This window comes from Gobio gobio (genome assembly GCF_949357685.1).
Source record: "Gobio gobio genome assembly, chromosome: 14".
Lineage (NCBI taxonomy): Eukaryota > Metazoa > Chordata > Actinopteri > Cypriniformes > Gobionidae > Gobio > Gobio gobio.
In genome coordinates, this window is record NC_137107.1 from 5,625,319 (window position 1) to 5,650,985 (window position 25,667).

The 25,667-nt window shown below is 39.6% G+C and overlaps 1 protein-coding gene across 1 annotated transcript in view; it reads right to left on the reverse strand.

The window, feature by feature from the left end:
* Positions 1-1,106: 1,106 nt before the first annotated feature.
* Positions 1,107-25,667, reverse strand: part of camk2a (calcium/calmodulin-dependent protein kinase II alpha) — a gene marked incomplete at its 5' end in the record, with an annotated part of 125,446 nt that continues 100,885 nt past the window's right edge. Inside the window, 6 exons of the mRNA XM_079835240.1 lie at positions 1,107-2,421; positions 7,747-7,988; positions 9,186-9,280; positions 21,732-21,807; positions 23,503-23,551; positions 23,884-23,916. Of these exons, the coding sequence (XP_079691366.1) occupies positions 7,756-7,988; positions 9,186-9,280; positions 21,732-21,807; positions 23,503-23,551; positions 23,884-23,916 (486 nt within the window). The 3' untranslated portion in view covers positions 1,107-2,421; positions 7,747-7,755. The remainder of the gene's footprint in view (positions 2,422-7,746; positions 7,989-9,185; positions 9,281-21,731; positions 21,808-23,502; positions 23,552-23,883; positions 23,917-25,667) is intronic.

The window sequence follows — 25,667 nt, forward strand, 5'->3', positions numbered from 1 at the left end:
AATTGAATAATAATTCAATTGTTCAAATATTATGAGTGAATCTTTGTCGGATATGCAACAACAATTGAATAATAATTAAAATTTTTGTTGGATATGCAATGATAATTGAATAATAATTGAAATCTTTGTCGGATATGCAACGATAATTGAATAATAATTGAAATCTTTGTCGGATATGCAACGATAATTGAATAATAATTAAAATCTTTGTTGGATATGCAATGATAATTGAATAATAATTCAAATCTTTGTCAGATATGCAATGATAATTGAATAATAATTTAAATCTTTGTTGGATATGCAATGATAATTGAATAATAATTCAAATCTTTGTCGGATATGCAACAACAATTGAATAATAATTAAAATTTTTGTTGGATATGCAATGATAATTGAATAATAATTGAAATCTTTGTCGGATATGCAACGATAATTGAATAATAATTGAAATCTTTGTCGGATATGCAATGATAATTGAATAATAATTGAAATCTTTGTCGGATATGCAACGATAATTGAATAATAATTCAAATCTTTGTTGGATATGCAACAACAATTGAATAATAATTGAAATCTTTGTCTGATATGCAATGATAATTGAATAATAATTCAAATCTTTGTTGGATATGCAACAATAATTGAATAATAATTCAAATCTTTGTCGGATATGCAACGATAATTGAATAATAATTCAAATCTTTGTCGGATATGCAACGATAATTGAATAATAATTCAAATCTTTGTTGGATATGCAACGATAATTGAATAATAATTCAAATCTTTGTCGGATATGCAATGATAATTGAATAATAATTAAATTTTTCAAATATTATGAGTAAATCTTTGTCAGATATGCGACAAGTAGCCTTAACGTGTTCTAGACTTACCCAGATTGCAGTTCTGTTTATGGTATAACTCACTCACAGCTGATGAAGAGCAGTTTCTGTACAGCCATGGCCAAACGTTTCTATACAACCTTGTTTTGATCCAATGAATCAAATAACAAAAAAAATCATGCATACAGTCATCACATTAACATTCTTGTTTTACAAATTAAATACTAAGCAATATTTGATCAATCTGACTAATCAGCTCATACAGTATTACTAATAAAATGTAAATGGTTTAATAAATCTAAACATACATTAATCTGTGCATTTAAGATGCAACATTTTAAGGTAAGACAGAAAGACCGAGTTGAATAGCAGATATTCACCAGCCCAGAAACGGCAATAGTCTGAATACAATATCAACAAGTTAAAACGCTAGGTCATGTTGAGTTGAGCATCACTGTGCAGATTTAGCAAAGTCCACCTTCTTCCTTGAATCTTTTAATAGCTGTGATTGTTCTTGTTAATAAATATGAACATTTTGAGTGATTAGCGCCGTCTGTTTCTCAAGCAAATTTTAAAAACAACATCAGTAGATTAGCACTTCCCTCACTGTTAACAACACCGATTATTGAAAGCTCTCTCTCTCTCTCTCCACTGAATTTGAATAGCCGTTAAGCCTAGACATCAAACGTACCCTCAGGAGCTTTTGTGACTTCAAGAGACTTCCTTTTGTTATGAAAAGAAAAAATCCCTGAATCCTAAAATACAAAAGGAAGAACAAATATACCAGCTCAACTGGAAGAACTTGAGCACACCACACCAGACCCGGGCTCTGAAAGAAAACCAAACAAAACTTGGAGCAAAGGTTTCACATGCAGCCCCATGATGCATTGCAGCTCTTGATAGTGCCTCGTTCAGCACGTCTTTAACTTTAAGCGGCGGTTCGTCGAGTGGGCCGCCGTGATCCATCCGTTCTTGCGCTTTCTTTTTTTGTTTTGTTGTGCCATCGATGCAGCTTTGATTTCAAGGGCTAAACGTATACTGAAATTCACCATTGTTCGTTCATAGTCACGTGAAAAAGTCCTTACGATATTCTCACCGAGCAGTTACACATGTGTAAATCTAAAGCTATGACTTTGCTTTTCAAATACCTAAACGTGTATCGAATACAGAGATCCATTTCAAAAAGGATTGTTACAATCGAGTTTTCTTACAGGAGAGAGAGATTGAAAAACGAACGCTAATTAAAAAGAGTATATCTAGACACCCGAGCCGTTTTTACAAAAGGCAGGAAACAGGATCTCTTTAGGAATGTAGGACTTGCTCCATGCATGTCCCGATTATCTCAGCATGTTTTGCACACTTGTAATTTTTGTAAACATACCCAAACTACTGAAAAAAGTGAATACCACACAGCACAAAGTGGCTTCGTCATAGTCTATCCATAAAGAAGTGTTCTGAGCAATGAGGAATAAATGCTGATGTGAATGTGATGACGCTGTAAAGCCAATGAAGTTCAAGGAAAAGACGAGAAGCTCGGAGCTTGTACATCCTCAAGCCGGTGATCCTGCAACGCTGATGTTTTCAACTGAGGCAGAAAAACAGAGAAAGGTCAGGCAAATTGTAACGGAGACAGAATATTGTTATGAATATGATCCATGTGCTGGATAGTTCACCTCCATCCCTCATCAAATACAACAATCCTGAGGACTTTGCTCAGAATTTGTCAGGCGTGTTTGATTTGGAATGAACTCTGCAGGACAGGAATCGCCAATATTTCTCCATTTGACTGTTATCAAACTAGTTTCCCCAAACACACCCTCCTCCTTTAAAGGGTTAGTTCACCCAAAAATGAAAATTCTGTCATTAATTACTTCCCCTCATGTGGTTGGACACCCGTCAGACCTCCGTTCATCTTCAGACACAAATGAAGATATTTCAGTGTAAATCTGATGCTCTGAAAGGCCTCCATTGGCTCAATGCACTTTACACTCTCAAGACCCTTAAAAGACACTAAAGACGTCGTTACAAAGTCCATCTCACTACAGCGGCTCTACAATAACTTTATGAAGCGACGAGAATAGTTTTTGTGCGCAAAAAACCCTAAATAACGACTTATATAGTGATGACGATTTCAAAACACGGCATCATGAAGCTTCGAAGCGTTATGAATCAGTGAGTCGAATCATGATTCGGATCGCGTGTCAAACTGCTGAAATTTGGCGATTCAAACTGCTGAATCGACTCACTGATTCATAACGCTTCGAAGCTTCATGAGGCCGTGTTTTGAAATCGTCATCACTATATAAGTCGTTATTTAGGGTTTTCTTGCGCACAAAAACTATTCTCGTTGCTTCATAAAGTTATTGTAGAGCCACTGTAGTGAGATGGACTTTGTAACGACGTCTTTAGTGCCTTTTAAGGGTCTTGAGAGTGTAAAGTGTGCCAATGGAGGCCTTTCAGAGCATCAGATTTACACTAAAATATCTTCATTTGTGTCTGAAGATGAACGGAGGTCTGACGGGTGTCGAACCACATGAGGGTAAGTAATTAATGACAGAATTTTCATTTTTGGGTGAACTAACCCTTTAAATAGTCCCACCCAGACAGCAAAATAGGGCGTTTTCACACCGGTTTGTTTTCCGAAACAGGGACTTCATTTGTTCAAATGTTGCATTTTCTTCTTGGTTCGGTTCACTTTCACGAGGCAACCTTTCAAAACGTACCATAACGTGTTCACGCAAGTCACATGTGAGTACAACTGTCCTCTGATTGGTCAGAGTTTCCTCTGCGTCATCCATCAGGATGATTGACAAGTTCATGAGCTTATGATGGCTTTATTTGTAACTGTACGACTATAGACTGTAAACAAATATGGGCGTAGTGTCCGTGACGTCACGTCACCCACAGGATTCTGAAGAGCAGTTTTGAAGCGTAAAGTCGGGTCGAGCTGGCCGTCGCCATCTTGTCATCGCTTCACTCCTGGATAACAGAAAATGGGTAAAGAGGCGGGACGGGGGCGGAGCTGAGGTGACGACTAACAGACAGCAGACAAACGGCTATCCACCTGTCACTCAAAGTGGCCACGCCCTTAATTATGCAGAACTTTAAGGCTTTATATAATGTAAACGAATGAGTTATAAAAACATTCACCCCCCTCACAGTCGTCATGAAGGGCAACATTAGCTGTACAGACCAAAAGCACAATGTGTCCCAGACTGTAAACATGTGTTCTTCTGCTGTAAAGTTGGCCATTTTAACATGAGCTCAATGAGATTCTGCTCCTCCTGGAGTCTGCCTCTAGTGGCCAGTCCATGAACTGCAGTTTAAGTCAGTCACATTTCCTGTTATGAATTATGATTAAAAAATGCCATTATTTTATTTAAAAAAGTTAATAATTGTATTTTGTTGACAAAATGTTTTAGTTTGTCTTGTATATTTGTTTGATTATATCAGGTAACATTTTAAGCTGTTATTTGGTCATGTTATAATGTACCCCATCTATGGGGCATGTTGTCACATTTCACTTCCATTCTTTCGGGGTAAATCAAGAAAAAAGTAAACACTGTATTAATGAAACAAAACCACATAATTGTACTAGACATGTGTGCAATTAATGTGGGAAACAATAAATACTCTGAACCCCAAGTGGACAAACTGAGAAAGTCAAAAAGCGTTAGGTTATGCCCCGCTCTCCACTACTTGGGTTACCCCTATATGGGCCTGGTATGAGCCCATCAAGAGACCCATCATCAACCCATCTGGGCTAACCCATGTGGGACCTCCATGGAAACTGAGGACAAAATTAGCTGGGTCGGGGTTGGGTAGCCGAGGTGGGCCCCAGATAAGATGCCCATTTTGAGCCCATGCCCACTCTGTACCCCTGTAGCCCATGTTTAACCGCACCAAAGGGGAAAACCAACTCTAGTACAATTCAACCCAACTAAATGAGGCAGGTGTGAAAGCACCCTAAGTCGCTGTCTGGGTAGTCATAACAATAAATACTTAAAACCATATTGTGCCTCATTATTTAAAGCTAAAGAAGCCAGTTGCAGTTCTTCGATGAACCTGTTGAATCGGTTAACAGGTTAATAAAAAAGTCAGAGAGCAGGGACATTTTTTTTCCGTTTACTTCTATGTACAGTTATAGAACTGTACATAGAAGTAAACGAAAAACATTTTTACAAGTCAAAGCCAGTCATACTGTACTGCATATATTGTGTGCGCATCCTTTTGATCACCATCCCCGCTGCCAGAATATATGCATATGAATATAAAATGGCAGAGAACAGAGGCCATGATCAAAGCCATGTTCTCGGTATAAACAAAAACAAAAGGTGCTTTGTCTTTACTATGCAGCATGACAAACAGCACAGACAACAATCAATACTTCATGCATATTGATACGGGCAGAGGAGGCAAACGTTTCCTCACACACACACACACACACACGCGTGCAGAGGAGGAGGAGCTCATTAGGGCGTGTAGTATGAAGATCTTTCAAAAGCTTTTTAGGGGTACATTAGATGTAACAGACAGAAAAGCTTCGAATATTTCATATATTTCGTCAAGCGTTACATTTCATACTAAGCGACTGCCCACTTTTTTGGTGGCCTTGATTTTGCAAGTATTTTTATGGATTTCCAAAAATTCTTCAGAAAAGAGTTCTAAGCCTTGAATCAAACCAACCAGCTCCCAAATTACAAAAATAACAAAGACAAAGACTGCATACTTTATTTGATCAGGGAATTAACTACTTATCCCATGAAGTATTGTGAAAAACATAATTGATTACAAAGGACAATATAAAACGAGTCATTTATATTCATTAGTTATTTTTGTAAGTTTACTACCCTTGGGAAAAAAGAAGTATAATTAATTGTACTGAAATGTGCACTTCTAGTGTAATTCAAATCTTAAAAATATATATAAAAGAAACTACTTGCAGGTAATATAATATAAATTAAATAAAAGGCAAGGCCACTTAAAGGATTAGTTCACTTTTAAATAAACTTTTGCTGATCATTTACTCACCCTCATGTCATCCAACATGTCCATGTCTTACTTTCTGCAGTCGAAAATAAATTAAGTTTTTTTGATGAAAACAGTCCAGGGTTTTTCTCCATATAATGGACTTCAATGGGCTCCAAACGGTTCAAGATCCAAATGACAGTTTCAGTGCAGCTTCAAAGGGCTTTAAACGACACCAGATGATGAATAAGGGTCTTATCTAGACAAACCATCAGTTTCTGAGAGAAACCCAGCAGTATTTATGCTATTATTTTACCTCTTATCAGACGAACGTGATCATCTCTGAGCTCCACCATAACTTCCGCTAAGTGAGGTCAAAATACGAGCGTGGTCATAGATATATCGATCGTAGATGCCTCATTCTACTTATCCGTGCAGTCGCTAATGAAGCATCTATGTATACATCTATGACCACGCTCGTATTTTGACCTCACTTAGCGGAAGTTATGGCGGAGCTCAGAGATGATCACGTTCGGTTTCTCACAGAAACTGATGGTTTGTCTAGATAAGACCCTTATTCATCATCTGGTGTCGTTTAAAGCTGCACTGAAACTGTCATTTGGACCTTGAACCGTTTGGAGCCCATTGAAGTCCATTATATGGAGAACAATCCTGGAATATTTTCATAAAAAATCTTAATTTCTTTTCGACTGCAGAAAGAAAGACATGGACATCTTGGAGGACATGGGGGTGAGTAAGTGTATTTAAAAGTGAACTAATCCTTTAAGTGTAAATAGAGAGTACACTTTCACGGCTATGTTTCTTAACACGCTTAAAAAGTGCCCATTGTATTAAGATCAAATTTGGTCCCATTTTATAATAAGTGTATTTAACTACTATGTACTAACATTTAAATTCATCATTTGATACAATGCACTTACTTAGTTCTATGGGCTGTGGAAAAATAAGAAAAAGAGCAAGAATATACAATAAGTGCCTTAGGGCCCTCTTTTGGCGTTAAAAACGACTGTCAGGATTGACTAAAGTCACGCAGTTATAAACTAGCGCTGAAAAGGCGTACAGGGTTAATTTTGCGGCTGATTTTATTGCATATGCGTTTGTAGGAGTTTCCCTTTCAGACGCAGTGTTAATGTGAGGAGAATATTTAAATGAATCACACAAGGTCTGCATTTACTGGTGTTTGCTCCATTATTTACTGCCCAAAAAAGCGTGTCTTAAACCAGAGGCTAACAGGGAGATTGTGTTGGTCTTTATGGAAATGATCCAGCTGTGTCTGTGCTCTTTAATTTGTCCACTCCCATCGCTGCAAAAAATGCTTTTCTTACGTAATATTTTTGTCTTGTTTTCAGTCCAAATATCTAAAAAATCTTACATTAAGAAGTATTTACTAGACAAGCAAAAGTTTTTGTCTTGTTTTGGGGGAAAATAACTCAAAATTAAGCATTAATAATCTGCCAATGGGGTAAGAAGATTATTTTGTTTGCCCCATTGGCAGATTATTTTGCTTATTTAAAGCAAAAACTCCCTTAATTTTCCCTTAAAAAAGCAAAATAATCTGCCAATGGGGTAGAAAAAAAAACTCCCTTAAAAAACTCAAAAAAAAAACTCCCTTAAAATAAGCAAAATAATTATTATTTTGCTTATTTTAAGCAAAAACTCCCTTAAATTTGAGTTATTTTCCCCCAAAACAAGACAAAAACTTTTGCTTGTCTAGTAAATGCTTCTTAATGTAAGATTTTTTAGATATTCGGACTGAAAACAAGACAAAAATACTAAGTAAGAAAAGCATTTTTTTGCAGTATGCGCTTTAATGGAATTGCGCTCTCACGCTAATTTGCCCTGTTGAGTAAATCCAGCCCTTAGTTTGCACCTATAATGCTTTGCTCCAGTCCAATGATGAATACATTGTGACACATCTTACCCGACTCTCTTATTTAGTGATGGCAGATGGTGAGCCTGAGCGATGGAAATGGACTATCTGCCACTTCCCGTCTTTGCGATGCCAGATTCGCGTCTCCTCTGACTGGGCGGTGCATGGCATCCCATTGGTGTCCAGATACTGCGTGATGCGGATGTAGGCGATGCAGGCGGCATCCTCTCCGATCAGGTGGATGTGCGGGTTCAGGATGGTAGTGTGAACTGGCTTACTGTTCTTTGACCACACTGTTCAAAAACACAAAATACAAAACACTGCCTTTTCATATACATTTCTCATTTCTCTTTCTCTAGGCACAGATTCTTGAATCTTGAGAGTGTGCAATGTAATGAACTTTAGCACAGTTCTTCTAGCTGCAGACATTTTTCTCCACTTTTCTCCATTCTGTTGTGTATTTCTCTGTGTTGCATCACCTCTCTGTTGTCGTTATATGCACACTCTTTTTCATTCTGATATCCGACAACAATAAACTGCACATGGATCCTAACTCTCTAGCCTCCTTGTCACAGTGAAATAGTTTTGTTTACAGTATAAAATATATATATATATACACACACTCACATATTACACTCTAAAAAAATGCTGGGTTAAAAATAACCCAAATTGGGTTGAAAATGGACTAACCCAGCAATTGGGTTGTTTTAACCCAGCAATTGGGTTGTTTTAACTCAGTGATTCGGTTGTTTTAACCCAGCAATTGGGTTGTTTTAAGCAAACATTTAACCCAACCGCTGGGTTAAAACAACCCAAATGCTGGGTTAAAACAACCCAATTGCTGGGTTAGTCCATTTTCAACCCAACTTGGGTTATTTTTAACCCAGCATTTTTTAGAGTGTATATAAACACAAACTTTTGTGTTAGATATACACCGATTAGGCATAACATTATTATTCCTAATATTGTGTTGGTCCCTCATTTGCTGCCAAAACAGCCCTGACCCGTCGAGGCATGGCCTCCATTAGACCCCTGAAGGTGTGCTGTGAAGTTGCCCTTGTTTGTTCAGCACATCTCACTGATGCTCGATTGGATTGAGATCAAGGCAATGCCTCAAACTCGTTGTTTGTCAAACTCAGCGGCTGTGCCGCCCCATACACAACAAACTGAGATGCTCTGTGTATTCTGACACCTTTCTATCAGAACCAGCATTAACTTCTTGTTCATAAGCTGCAGTTTTGGAGATGCTCTGACCCAGTCGTCTAACCGTCACAATCTGGCCCTTGTCAAACTCACTCAAATCCTTACGCTTGCCCATTTTTCCTGCTTCTAACACATCAACTCTGAGGACAAAATGTTCACTTGCTGCCTAATATATCCCACCCACTAACAGGAGATGAAGAGATCATCAGTGTTATTCACTTCACTGGTCATAATGTTATGCCTGATGATTGGTATATATATATATATATGAAAATGTTTGATCTTACAGTTTTCAAAGTAGAAGCGATGGAAGTCCAGCCCCTCCACCAGGTTTCCCAGGGCCTCGGGCTCAAACGCTGTAACGCTGGGATCACACATCTTCCTGCACACACACACACACACACACACACACACACACACACACACACACACACACACACACACACACACACACACACACACACACACACACACACACACACACACACACACACACACACACACACACACACACACACACACACACACACACACACACACACACACACACACACACACACACAAACACTTCAGTGCTTCATTTTCTCCTAGCATACAGATATACAGTATTATTTGAAGTGATTTGGTAGTTTAACTGGTTAAAGCATTACCGTCCCACAGCCAACCACTATGATGATAATCTATCACACTGAATGAAGTCTTCTTGACGTTGATTTATTGGTTGTGGAGAATCTTAAAAACCTCATTTTATAACCAGCCGAGGAAGCTTCAGACAGGAAAAGAGATTCAGAATATCTGGACCGTTGAAACGATAACTTACTCCCTCATAAAGCATGACCGGAGGCCATCTGCTTTTTAACATCACAGTTTTTTTATTAAGTTGATTTAACCTCATAGCAGTGTTTATATGGCTTCACTCTAATATTCTTTGTCCTGTAAAGGATCAGCCTTATCATAATTACAGCCGAAATATCTTAGCCTTAAAGGACAACTCCAGTGAAAGCTAGGGGTCATTAACTCATGGTTACCGAGTAGATCGTTCTCTGGGATGCGTTTTCATGAAAATCGAATGTAAAGAGTTTTATCTCTAAAAACAGATTAGCTTATAACGCTAGTATATGGGGCACAGAATAAGTCAAATTAAATCGCTAGTTAACACCACTAACAAGGCTCAAAATAGCCTCACACTAACACGGGAGCATAATGAGGATCCCTACATGCAAACCCAAGCATTGAGAACTTTGTAAGTGTTCAAAGAGTTTAATGAGAAGATACTTTATAAAGACAGTACATTACGCAGATTCAGACAGGAGCCATCTTGGAAAACAGTCTCGACTATGTGTAAATTACCCCTAGGTTCATTTTTCACCAGAGTTGTCCTTTAATGGCCAAAATGGTGAGGCATTTTAATATTATGTTATAATGAGGGGACTCTCACATTGTGTAATTATATATTTTTAACTGCTGTAGTAAACTGGAAGCATAAATGCACAATATCCTTATGTCCACAACAGTTTCATGGTGCGTTCACACCGGACGCGAATGACGCGATTCGCGCGAGTGATTTACATGTTAAGTCAATGCAAAGACGCGAATAGACATTCTGCGGCACAATTCGCACGAATGAGGTGGCGCGAATTGAGCGAATTAAGCGTTTGACGTGTGATTGGTGCGAATGCCGCAAATCGCCCGAGTTGAAAAATCTGAACTTTGGCGGATATTCGCGCCGCCTTAACCAATCAGGAGCTTGCTCTAGTAGTGACAACAATGAGGAGAAAATCTGTATATTAATATCTGGTTCAGACAATATGATTATCACTGTGATAATATTAAATGACATGAAACACAACCCAGTCTCTTTTTGTTAAATGCAAGTTTATGTTTGATCAATAATACAAAAGTATAAGTAAAAGGTATAATAAGCTACACATGAAATAAAGCAAACAATTCAGTCAAACACTCAAAGTCAGCGCTAGTCGGCTACAACGGTTACGTAAAGTTAAATAGCCTAAAAATATAAAGTAATGAAACTTCTCTTTGCCCTCAGCCTAAACGATTTGCCAGGGAACAAATTATAGATCCATGAGAGCAAAGATCGGCCGTTACAAGACGAATTATAGCTGGAGACGCCACAGAGACATCAGAGCTAGCGGCAGAAGAACTGGCCGAGGAAAGGCTGATCTCGCCGGGGTTAATGAGCGCCGCTGATCCACTGGAGCTCACAACTCCACAAACGCCAGATCACATGTTCAAATAGGCGCTCTCTTTATAAATAAACCACAGATTTCAGCTTTAAACAACTACATTATCGCTTGAAAAGTCTTAAAACTACGTTTTGTCACACATTAATAGTAGTATTTTAACAAAAAAGACGTGTAAACACAGCCCATGTCCGCCATTACTCAACGAGACGAGCCGCTGGCAGAAGCCCCGCCCATGACGCGAAACGCGTCTGTTGTGAAGTGAATGTCATGCGCGAATGAAGCGAGTAAACTCAAAATGTTCAAGTGTCCAACTTTGCGCGAAAAGCGCGTATTGTTAGCGTCATTCGCGTCCGGTGTGAACGCCACATTAGACCGATTGATACTGCGGATCGCTGTATTCTGCTGAACTCGCTCTCAGGCAGCCTTTAAAACTGGTTTCCATTTCAGGAAGGCATTTATTATGTAGCTGACAGGAAGTGAGGCTGTACGCTTTATATTGGCACCGTGGCATGAGCAGGCATTCAGAGTTTTAGTACAGCGCCACCTACTGTTCAAGAGGCTATTTGTCCTAAAGGATTCCTTGGATTGTGCTGATTCACATGATATCAACGCCTCAGCAATTTTGTCCCTTTGAATTTCAGCATAAACTACAGCATATTTTTAATGCTCGTTCTGAAGTGAAACTTGGTGTGCGTCCTCGGTACATAGACCGTAAAAAAATATGGACGACGCGACTTCATTGACTTCCGCTGACCAGAGTTGAAGCTTTCATAGGCCGCACACAGAGCTGACATCTTGGAACCGAGTCTGCACAGTAGAGAGAAGGAAGTAGAGGCGCGATTATCAAACGCCCGCCCACACTCTCACAGATGCAGAACAATTCATTATGTTGGTGTGAAATAAACAGTTATAGAAATGTAGAAATTAAAGCTAAAGCTCCAATTTCCTCCCAAAAATCCCGAAAAAAGTCTGTTAGTGCCTCAGTGACAACTTCACTCAGAGAAGCCGTCAATCACACCCCCGTTTTTATAGCATCAAATAACTCAATAAAACTAAACTTATTTAAAAAACGAACACTTGAAATGAAATCATTGTGATAAAAACTGCGTAAAATGACAGAAAACATCTTTAGGAAACAATTATTTGCAGTGTAATTTAATAGTTTAGTGTGTCTCGCGTCCATTCTAATACATGGAGAGGTGGGGTTTATGAGCTATACTGGGACCAGCCACCGGGGGGCGATCGAGGCGCGCAGGCTTCAGTTTCTGAGAGGAGTGCAGCAGGCTTGCCTCGGTAGCCTGACAAGCCTGAGCCACATCAAGATGTTGGGTCTGGGAACTCACCATTGGCAGGGCTCAATCCGAGGGGCGGGATCAACGGTTGTCTTTCAGATTCCCTCTGCACGCAATAGGATAGCGCTACAACCAACCAGAGCAACGAAGAAGGTGAAGCGGAGCTAGTTGATTAAACTTTCCCGTATCCGGTCGGCAAAACTCCGAACACATCTTCCTTTCTTAAGAATGACTTCCGTGCCGTTCTTTGTTCTTTCCTCAAAGAAAAGTCCAAGTCTTCCAGAATCGCGGCCAAAGCCGATTCGAAAGTAGCACGCGGAACCGCCGCAATTCTGCCGTCATTATGTTAAGCCTGCCCACCAACTCTATACACGATGTGATTGGCCTGACCAGAGTTTGGGTTTTCCAGCTCACAAACTAATGGAGAGTTGCTAGACGCCCTGACTGCAAATTATATTTGCTGCCACTAGGGTGCGTCTAGAGTTCTAGCGCTGCGCTCCAAACCACCTAAGAATTTGGGGAATGGCACCTAACAATCAACAAAAAGTTAAATTATGAAATAATAATGCACAGGTGGTTATGCGGCCAGTGAAAAATTTCAACTTTTCAGAATGCCGCAAGCGCACCGCAGGTCATGTGACATCGAACCAACTAAATTGTGCATTAATAGGTTAAGCAAAACAAATGTGTTTATGTCTGAGAACCTTTCATACACACACTTAACTGCAGACATCGATACGACATACACTGTGTGGTACAGCACAAATATTTTGAGTGTCCCTTATTTTCCAATTTAAAAACCACAATTGTCCTTTATTTTCCTTTTCTGAAGTTGGCAACCCTAGTATTTACAGTGTAGTTACACAAGAAAGCACTGGTGATATAAGGTAACTACATGGGTTAATGTTTAGGTGTAGGTTCAAGGTTAGTACCTTGTTACCAATAACCCAGTTATTGTAATTACTAAGTACATAGTATGTATATGCGGAACAGTCGATTAGACTCCCCCTGAAATTGCCTCGTCGACACGGCATCCTAAATAAACCCGTCTCCTGCGTGATGACTCCGATCGTTCGAATATTACAATTTAATAATTGTTAAATCGATATGTCATCCTCAATAAACCCGTCTCCGGCGTGATGACTCCGATCGTTCGAATATTACAATTTAATAATTGTTAAATCGATATGTCATCCTCAATAAACCCGTCTCCGGCGTGATGACTCCGATCGTTCGAATATTACAATTTAATAATTGTTAAATCGATATGTCATCCTCAATAAACCCGTCTCCGGCGTGATGACTCCGATCGTTCGAATATTACAATTTAATAATTGTTAAATCGATATGTCATCCTCAATAAACCCGTCTCCGGCGTGATGACTCTTCGATTGTTCGAATATTACAATTTAATAATTGCTAAATCGACACGTCATCCTCAATAAACCCGTCTCTGGCGTGATGACTCCGATTGTTCGAATATTACAATTTAATAATTGTTAAATCGATACGTCATCCTCAATAAACCCGTCTCCGGCGTGATGACTCCGATTGTTCGAATATTACAATTTAATAATTGTTAAATCGACACGTCATCCTCAATAAACCCGTCTCCGGCGTGATGACTCCGATTGTTCGAATATTACAATTTAATAATTGTTAAATCGATATGTCATCCTCAATAAACCCGTCTCCGGCGTGATGACTCCGATTGTTCGAATATTACAATTTAATAATTGTTAAATCGACACGTCATCCTCAATAAACCCGTCTCCGGCGTGATGACTCCGATTGTTCGAATATTACAATTTAATAATTGTTAAATCGATACGTCATCCTCAATAAACCCGTCTCCGGCGTGATGACTCCGATTGTTCGAATATTACAATTTAATAATTGTTAAATCGACACGTCATCCTCAATAAACCCGTCTCCGGCGTGATGACTCCGATTGTTCGAATATTACAATTTAATAATTGTTAAATCGACACGTCATCCTCAATAAACCCGTCTCCGGCGTGATGACTCCGATTGTTCGAATATTACAATTTAATAATTGTTAAATCGATATGTCATCCTCAATAAACCCGTCTCCGGTGTGATGCCTCTTCGATTGTTCGAATATTACAATTTAATAATTGTTAAATCGACACGTCATCCTCAATAAACCCGTCTCCGGCGTGATGATTCCGATTGTTCGAATATTACAATTTAATAATTGTTAAATCGAGATGTCATCCTCAATAAACCCGTCTCCGGCGTGATGACTCCGATTGTTCGAATATTACAATTTAATAATTGTTAAATCGATATGTCATCCTCAATAAACCCGTCTCTGGCGTGATGACTCCGATGGTTCGAATATTACAATTTAATAATTGTTAAATCGATATGTCATCCTCAATAAACCCGTCTCCGGCGTGATGACTCCGATTGTTCGAATATTACAATTTAATAATTGTTAAATCGATATGTCATCCTCAATAAACCCGTCTCTGGCGTGATGACTCCGATTGTTCGAATATTACAATTTAATAATTGTTAAATCGATATGTCATCCTCAATAAACCCGTCTCTGGCGTGATGACTCCGATGGTTCGAATATTACAATTTAATAATTGTTAAATCGATATGTCATCCTCAATAAACCTGTCTCCGGTGTGATGACTCCGATGGTTCGAATATTACAATTTAATAATTGTTAAATCGATATGTCATCCTCAATAAACCCGTCTCCGGCGTGATGACTCCGATTGTTCGAATATTACAATTTAATAATTGTTAAATCGATATGTCATCCTCAATAAACCCGTCTCTGGCGTGATGACTCCGATGGTTCGAATATTACAATTTAATAATTGTTAAATCGATATGTCATCCTCAATAAACCCGTCTCCGGTGTGATGCCTCTTCGATTGTTCGCATATTACAATTTAATAATTGTTAAATCGACACGTCATCCTCAATAAACCCGTCTCCGGTGTGATGACTCCGATTGTTCGAATATTACAATTTAATAATTGTTAAATCGATATGTCATCCTCAATAAACCCGTCTCTGGCGTGATGACTCCGATGGTTCGAATATTACAATTTAATAATTGTTAAATCGATGTGTCATCCTCAATAAACCCGTCTCCGGCGTGATGCCTCTTCGATTGTTCGAATATTACAATTTAATAATTGTTAAATCGACACGTCATCCTCAATAAACCCGTCTCCGGCGTGATGACTCCGATTGTTCGAATATTACAATTTAATAATTGTTAAATCGATATATCATCCTCAATAAACCCGTCTCTGGCGTGATGACTCCGATGGTTCGAATATTACAATTTAATAATTGTTAAATCGATATGTCATCCTCAATAAACCCGTCTCCGGCGTGATGACTCCGATTGTTCGAATATTACAATTTAATAATTGTTAAATCGATATGTCATCCTCAATTAACCCGTCTCTGGCGTGATGACTCCGATTGTTCGAATATTACAATTTAATAATTGTTAAATCGATATGTCATCCTCAATAAACCCGTCTCCGGCGTGATGACTCCGATGGTTCGAAAATTACAATTTAATAATTGTTAAATCGATATGTCATCCTCAATAAACCCGTCTCTGGCGTGATGACTCCGATGGTTCGAATATTACAATTTAATAATTGTTAAATCGATATGTCATCCTCAATAAACCCGTCTCCGGTGTGATGACTCTGATTGTTCGAATATTACAATTTAATAATTGTTAAATCGATATGTCATCCTCAATAAACCCGTCTCTGGCGTGATGACTCCGATGGTTCGAATATTACAATTTAATAATTGTTAAATCGATATGTCATCCTCAATAAACCCGTCTCCGGCGTGATGACTCCGATTGTTCGAATATTACAATTTAATAATTGTTAAATCGATATGTCATCCTCAATAAACCCGTCTCTGGCGTGATGACTCCGATGGTTCGAATATTACAATTTAATAATTGTTAAATCGATATGTCATCCTCAATAAACCCGTCTCCGGTGTGATGACTCCGATGGTTTGAATATTACAATTTAATAATTGTTAAATCGGTATGTCATCCTCAATAAACCCGTCTCCGGCGTGATGACTCCGATTGTTCGAATATTACAATTTAATAATTGTTAAATCGATATGTCATCCTCAATAAACCCGTCTCTGGCGTGATGACTCCGATTGTTCGAATATTACAATTTAATAATTGTTAAATCGATATGTCATCCTCAATAAACCCGTCTCCGGTGTGATGACTCCGATGGTTCGAATATTACAATTTAATAATTGTTAAATCGATATGTCATCCTCAATAAACCCGTCTCTGGCGTGATGACTCCGATTGTTCGAATATTACAATATAATAATTGTTAAATCGATATGTCATCCTCAATAAACCCGTCTCTGGCGTGATGACTCCGATTGTTCGAATATTACAATATAATAATTGTTAAATCGATATGTCATCCTCAATAAACCCGTCTCCAGCGTGATGACTCCGATGGTTCGAATATTACAATTTAATAATTGTTAAATCGATATGTCATCCTCAATAAACCCGTCTCCGGCGTGATGACTCCGATCGTTCGAATATTACAATTTAATAATTGTTAAATCGATATGTCATCCTCAATAAACCCGTCTCCGGCGTGATGACTCTTCGATTGTTCGAATATTACAATTTAATAATTGCTAAATCGACACGTCATCCTCAATAAACCCGTCTCTGGCGTGATGACTCCGATTGTTCGAATATTACAATTTAATAATTGTTAAATCGATACGTCATCCTCAATAAACCCGTCTCTGGCGTGATGACTCCGATTGTTCGAATATTACAATTTAATAATTGTTAAATCGACACGTCATCCTCAATAAACCCGTCTCCGGCGTGATGACTCCGATTGTTCGAATATTACAATTTAATAATTGTTAAATCGACACGTCATCCTCAATAAACCCGTCTCCGGCGTGATGACTCCGATTGTTCGAATATTACAATTTAATAATTGTTAAATCGATATGTCATCCTCAATAAACCCGTCTCCGGTGTGATGCCTCTTCGATTGTTCGAATATTACAATTTAATAATTGTTAAATCGACACGTCATCCTCAATAAACCCGTCTCCGGCGTGATGATTCCGATTGTTCGAATATTACAATTTAATAATTGTTAAATCGAGATGTCATCCTCAATAAACCCGTCTCCGGCGTGATGACTCCGATTGTTCGAATATTACAATTTAATAATTGTTAAATCGATATGTCATCCTCAATAAACCCGTCTCTGGCGTGATGACTCCGATGGTTCGAATATTACAATTTAATAATTGTTAAATCGATATGTCATCCTCAATAAACCCGTCTCCGGCGTGATGACTCCGATTGTTCGAATATTACAATTTAATAATTGTTAAATCGATATGTCATCCTCAATAAACCCGTCTCTGGCGTGATGACTCCGATTGTTCGAATATTACAATTTAATAATTGTTAAATCGATATGTCATCCTCAATAAACCCGTCTCTGGCGTGATGACTCCGATGGTTCGAATATTACAATTTAATAATTGTTAAATCGATATGTCATCCTCAATAAACCTGTCTCCGGTGTGATGACTCCGATGGTTCGAATATTACAATTTAATAATTGTTAAATCGATATGTCATCCTCAATAAACCCGTCTCCGGCGTGATGACTCCGATTGTTCGAATATTACAATTTAATAATTGTTAAATCGATATGTCATCCTCAATAAACCCGTCTCTGGCGTGATGACTCCGATGGTTCGAATATTACAATTTAATAATTGTTAAATCGATATGTCATCCTCAATAAACCCGTCTCCGGTGTGATGCCTCTTCGATTGTTCGCATATTACAATTTAATAATTGTTAAATCGACACGTCATCCTCAATAAACCCGTCTCCGGTGTGATGACTCCGATTGTTCGAATATTACAATTTAATAATTGTTAAATCGATATGTCATCCTCAATAAACCCGTCTCTGGCGTGATGACTCCGATGGTTCGAATATTACAATTTAATAATTGTTAAATCGATATGTCATCCTCAATAAACCCGTCTCCGGTGTGATGACTCTGATTGTTCGAATATTACAATTTAATAATTGTTAAATCGATATGTCATCCTCAATAAACCCGTCTCTGGCGTGATGACTCCGATGGTTCGAATATTACAATTTAATAATTGTTAAATCGATATGTCATCCTCAATAAACCCGTCTCCGGCGTGATGACTCCGATTGTTCGAATATTACAATTTAATAATTGTTAAATCGATATGTCATCCTCAATAAACCCGTCTCTGGCGTGATGACTCCGATGGTTCGAATATTACAATTTAATAATTGTTAAATCGATATGTCATCCTCAATAAACCCGTCTCCGGTGTGATGACTCCGATGGTTTGAATATTACAATTTAATAATTGTTAAATCGGTATGTCATCCTCAATAAACCCGTCTCCGGCGTGATGACTCCGATTGTTCGAATATTACAATTTAATAATTGTTAAATCGATATGTCATCCTCAATAAACCCGTCTCTGGCGTGATGACTCCGATTGTTCGAATATTACAATTTAATAATTGTTAAATCGATATGTCATCCTCAATAAACCCGTCTCCGGTGTGATGACTCCGATGGTTCGAATATTACAATTTAATAATTGTTAAATCGATATGTCATCCTCAATAAACCCGTCTCTGGCGTGATGACTCCGATTGTTCGAATATTACAATATAATAATTGTTAAATCGATATGTCATCCTCAATAAACCCGTCTCTGGCGTGATGACTCCGATTGTTCGAATATTACAATATAATAATTGTTAAATCGATATGTCATCCTCAATAAACCCGTCTCCAGCGTGATGACTCCGATGGTTCGAATATTACAATTTAATAATTGTTAAATCGATATGTCATCCTCAATAAACCCGTCTCCGGCGTGATGACTCCGATTGTTCGAATATTACAATTTAATAATTGTTAAATCGACACGTCATCCTCAATAAACCCGTCTCTGGCGTGATGACTCCGATGGTTCGAATATTACAATATAATAATTGTTAAATCGATATGTCATCCTCAATAAACCCGTCTCCAGCGTGATGACTCCGATTGTTCGAATATTACAATATAATAATTGTTAAATCGATATGTCATCCTCAATAAACCCGTCTCTGGCGTGATGACTCCGATGGTTCGAATATTACAATTTAATAATTGTTAAATCGATATGTCATCCTCAATAAACCCGTCTCCGGCGTGATGACTCCGATTGTTCGAATATTACAATTTAATAATTGTTAAATCGATATGTCATCCTCAATAAACCCGTCTCCAGCGTGATGACTCCGATCGTTCGAATATTACAATTTAATAATTGTTAAATCGATATGTCATCCTCAATAAACCCGTCTCCGGCGTGATGACTCCGATGGTTCGAATATTACAATTTAATAATTGTTAAATCGATATGTCATCCTCAATAAACCCGTCTCTGGCGTGATGACTCCGATTGTTCGAATATTACAATTTAATAATTGTTAAATCGATATGTCATCCTCAATAAACCCGTCTCCGGCGTGATGACTCCGATTGTTCGAATATTACAATTTAATAATTGTTAAATCGATATGTCATCCTCAATAAACCCGTCTCTGGTGTGATGACTCCGATTGTTCGAATATTACAATTTAATAATTGTTAAATCGACACGTCATCCTCAATAAACCCGTCTCCGGCGTGATGACTCCGATTGTTCGAATATTACAATTTAATAATTGTTAAATCGATATGTCATCCTCAATAAACCCGTCTCCGGCGTGATGACTCCGATTGTTCGAATATTACAATTTAATAATTGTTAAATCGATATGTCATCCTCAATAAACCCGTCTCCGGCGTGATGACTCCGATTGTTCGAATATTACAATTTAATAATTGTTAAATCGATATGTCATCCTCAATAAACCCGTCTCCGGCGTGATGACTCCGATTGTTCGAATATTACAATTTAATAATTTTTAAATCGATATGTCATCCTCAATAAACCCGTCTCTGGCGTGATGACTCCGATTGTTCGAATATTACAATTTAATAATTGTTAAATCGATATGTCATCCTCAATAAACCCGTCTCCGGCGTGATGACTCCGATGGTTCGAAAATTACAATTTAATAATTGTTAAATCGATATGTCTTCCTCAATAAACCCGTCTCTGGCTTGATGACTCCGACTGTTCGAATATTACAATTTAATAATTGTTAAATCGATATGTCATCCTCAATAAACCCGTCTCCGGCGTGATGACTCCGATTGTTCGAATATTACAATTTAATAATTGTTAAATCGATATGTCATCCTCAATAAACCTGTCTCCAGCGTGATGACTCCGACTGTTCGAATATTACAATTTAATGATTGTTAAATCGATATGTCATCCTCAATAAACCCGTCTCCGGCGTGTTGCCTCCGATCCTTTGAATATTCCGATCTATTATGACCTCTGACCTGTAAAGTTGCCAGAATAATAATCATACGCTGCTTGTTAATTGGCCAGAGGAGAACTGCCCCCCCGACTGAGCCTGGTTTCTCCAAGGTTTACTTTTCTCCGTTAGGTCACCTGATGGGGTTTTGGGTTCCTTGCCACTGTTGCCTCTGGCTTGGCTTGCTCAGTTGGGGACACTAAATTTCACTAAAATTTTCTAAATTTTTTTAACTAAATATCCAAATAAATCTAATTATTAAACTAAATTAACCATATAAACTAAATTACTGATCTAAAGTCCACACTGTCAGTGTATGATAATTGAAATGAACTGATGACATCAGCGTTTTCTCCAGAACGACTATACGGCTGAATAAAATTATGTTGCATTATTTTGCAGTTTAACACTGTAAAGCTGCTTTGAAACAATCTGCATTGTTAAAAGCACTATATAAATAAAGTTGACTTGACTTAAAATAAAGTGCTACCGTTATTGTTATAGTTTAGGGTGACAGTATTTTGATTCCCGAAAACCAGGACACTCGGCCCGGCAATGAGAAACTCAAATGATACTCGAAGTTTACTCAAAGATTCCTTATTAATTTCAATACATTTAAAGTATGCCCCCTCTGTATGGATAGAAAATTGTTTTATTAGGGCCAGGACAGGACGTTTGGTCACCCTATTATAGTGTGAACAGGCCTTTACATCCCCAGTCTCCACCACAGTACATTCATATTTAATGATTAGCAAATGCAAATGTTGAAGGACTGGATGAAAAACAAACGGTGGCCAAACTCACGTGTAACTCTCAAAGTCTCCATTGCTGATGGCTTCAATGAGTTGCTCAGTTACTTTGATGATTTCTTGCTTCCTCACTGCAAAGCAGAAAGATAAAGATTGTGAAGTTCTTTTTCAGCGGTGCAGACATTTCAGAACAAGAAATACTTTTTTTTGGACTGGGGAAGAAGTTCTGAGTTCTGAAACATGAAATGTGCTTATTATACAATGAGCTATTGCATATCAAGGAACGTTTGATTTCTCACTTTATGTCTCCTTTGCATGTAATGTTTTGGGATGTTGAAAAACAGGATACTCTTAAGCCCAGTTTAATGTGCAGAGACATTTTTTTCTGATGGGCAGGTTAAGTTCCCAATAAAAATCCCAATTAAATCCATTTTAACTCCAGGCTGCAACACATCAAGTCAAGCGTTATGTGTTATTAACGGAGTGTTAATACTTAGATGGATGGATGAATGAATGGAGGAATGAAGGGATGGATGGATGGTGGAATGAAGGGATGGTTGGATGAATGGAGGAATGAAGGGATGGATGGTGGAATGGAGGAATGGATGGATGGATGGTGGAATGAAGGGATGGATGGATGAATGAATGGAGGAATGAAGGGATGGATGGATGGTGGAATGAAGGGATGGTTGGATGAATGGAGGAATGAAGGGATGGATGGTGGAATGAAGAGATGGTTGGATGAATGGAGGAATGAAGGGATCGATGGTGGAATGGAGGAATTGATAAATGGATGGTGGAATGAAGGGATGAATGGATGAATGGAGGAATAAAGGGATTGATAGATGAATGGAGGAATGAAAGGATGGATGGATGGTGAAATGAAGGGATGGATGGATGGTGGAATGAAGGGATGGATGGATGAATTGAGGAATGAAAGGATGGATGGATGGTGAAATGAAGGGATGGATGGATGGTGGAATGAAGGGATGGATGGATGGTGGAATGAAGGGATGGGTGGATGAATGGAGGAATGAAGGGATGGATGGATGGTGGAATGAAGGGATGGGTGGATGAATGGAGGAATGAAGGGATGGATGGATGGTGGAATGAAGGGATGGTTGGATGAATGAATGGAGGAATGAAGGGATGGATGGTGAAATGGAGGAATGGATGGATGGATGGATGGATGGTGGAATGAAGGGATGGATGGGTGGCTGGATGGTGTAATGAAGGGATGTATGGATGAATGGAGTAATAAAGGGATTAATAGATGAATGGAGGAATGAAGGGATGGATGGATGGTGAAATTAAATGATGAATGGATGGATGGTGGAATGAAGGGATGGATGCTGGAAGGAGGAATGAATGGATGGATGGTGGAATGAAAGGAAGGATGGATGGAGGAATGGATGAAGGGATGGTGGAGGATGGATGAATGGAGGAATGGATGGAAGGATGGATGAAGGGAGGGATGGATGGATGGATGGAGGAATGAATAGAGGGATGGAGAAATTAAGAGATGGAGGGATGGATGGAGGAATGGATGAAAGGATGGATGAAGGGATGATGGAGGATGGATGAACAGAGGAATGGATGGAAGGATGGAGAAATGAAGGGATGAATAGATGGAGTAATGAAGAGATGGATGGATGGAGGAATTGAGGAAGGAAGGGATGGATGGAGGAATGGATGGATAGATGAAGGGATGGATTGACGGATGGATAGAGGAATGAAGAGATGGATGGAGAGACAGACAGACAGACAGACAGACAGACAGACAGACAGACAGACAGACAGACAGACAGACAGACAGAGAGTCTCACCTCTAGTATCCTCATCCTCAATTGTAGTGTTGGTACTCTCTGATGATTCCTATAAAGGACACGTTGAGATTCAGGGTTTATTGTTAATTTCAAAGCCAGAGTCACATATTACAAGATCATAGTTGGCCAGCTGCGTTCTCTGTGACTTCAAGAAAGAAAGAGTTAGTGAACATCAGAGGGGTCAAGCTGCTGACTTGACATCAGTCCTGCAATAATGAGTGTGTCAGATTTGCGTCAGCTTTACAGACGTGATGTAACATCAACATCAGCAAAAAGAAAGTCCAGCTCCATGGCAGCCATGTTTTGCTCATTGTTAGGTCGCCTTTAAAGGGTGCCAGTTGTGGCAGATTGTCAACAGGACGGAGCCTGTTTCACACTCACCATCAGCTGGGTGCTGGAACTGGACTTCCTTTTCTGGAAGAGAAATGAGAAGAGGTTAGACAGGAACAAACACTGAATTGACAGAGGGAGATGAGAGGAACAGCCGTGAATATGTGAATAATGTCCAAAACAGTCCTCCACAAATTCAGTCCACCTTAAATTGTGTCTATTCCTTGTCTTATAAGGCTTAAGGAAGCACTCGTAGGAGTACCTGTAGTTCTAACCTACCTGGTTTCATGAAAAACTTATTTTGGCTAAATATGAAACAATCTACAGCTGGTAATATCACTGTAGTTTACAGGTGAAATGACCCCTACTGGCCATTGAGTCCAATTAGATTGGGTGCATATATAATGATGTATATGTTCTGTACACAATAGCAACTAAATGGTGGAGTATAGGGCACGATTTGCATTGTGCAGGCGGAGGAAGTAACCATAGAGGAGCTGGAGTCATGACAAAACAATGGTGGACCAAAGGAATTGATGAGCCAAGGTGGAGCCAAGGGATCGAATGGCCAAGGTGGAGCCAAGGGATCTAATGGTCAAGGTGGAGCCAAGGGATCGAATGGCCAAGGTGGAGCCAAGGGATCGAATGGCCAAGGTGGAGCCAAGGGATCGAATGGTCAAGGTGGAGCCAAGGGATCAAATGGTCAAGGTGGAGCCAAGGGATCGAATGGTCAAGGTGGAGCCAAGGGATCGAATGGCCAAGGTGGAGCCAAGGGATCGAATGGTCAAGGTGGAGCCAAGGGATCGAATGGTCAACGTGGAGCCAAGGGATCGAATGGTCAAGGTGGAGCCAAGGGATCGAATGGTCAAGGTGGAGTCAAGGGATCGAATGGCCACGGTGGAGCCAAGGGATCGAATGGTAAAGGTGGAGCCAAGGGATTGAATGGCCAAGGTGGAGCCAAGGGATCGAATGGCCAAGGTGGAGCCAAGGGATTGAATGGTCAAGGTGGAGCCAAGGGATTGAATGGCCAAGGTGGAGCCAAGGGATCGAATGGCCAAGGTGGAGCCAAGGGATTGAATGGTCAAGGTGGAGCCAAGGGATCGAATGGCCAAGGTGGAGCCAAGGGATCGAATGGTCAAGGTGGAGCCAAGGGATCGAATGGCCAAGGTGGAGCCAAGGGATCGAATGGCCAAGGTGGAGCCAAGGGATTGAATGGTCAAGGTGGAGCCAAGGGATCGAATGGCCAAGGTGGAGCCAAGGGATCGAATGGTCAAGGTGGAGCCAAGGGATCGAATGGCCAAGGTGGAGCCAAGGGATCGAATGGCCAAGGTGGAGCCAAGGGATCGAATGGCCAAGGTGGAGCCAAGGGATCGAATGGCCAAGGTGGAGCCAAGGGATCGAATGGCCAAGGTGGAGCCAAGGGATCGAATGGCCAAGGTGGAGCCAAGGGATCGAATGGCCAAGGTGGAGCCAAGGGATCGAATGGCCAAGGTGGAGCCAAGGGATCGAATGGTCAAGGTGGAGCCAAGGGATCAAATGGCCAAGGTGGAGCCAAGGGATCGAATGGCCAAGGTGGAGCCAAGGGATCGAATGGCCTTGGGGGAATCATGGGCTTGGGGGACTGAGGTGGAGCCAATAGGGTCAAAATTTGGAGGCCACCTCACATAGACCACAGTGGATCTAGGTGATCAGGAGACTGGACAATTGAGAGTCAGTGGAGCTGGAGGATGAGGAGGAGCCAGGGATCTGGAGAGAACCAGTGGAGGGGGAAGGACCAAGGAACTGGATGGAACTAGAGAGTCTAACATTCTGGATGGGGAAAAAATTTAGGGTGG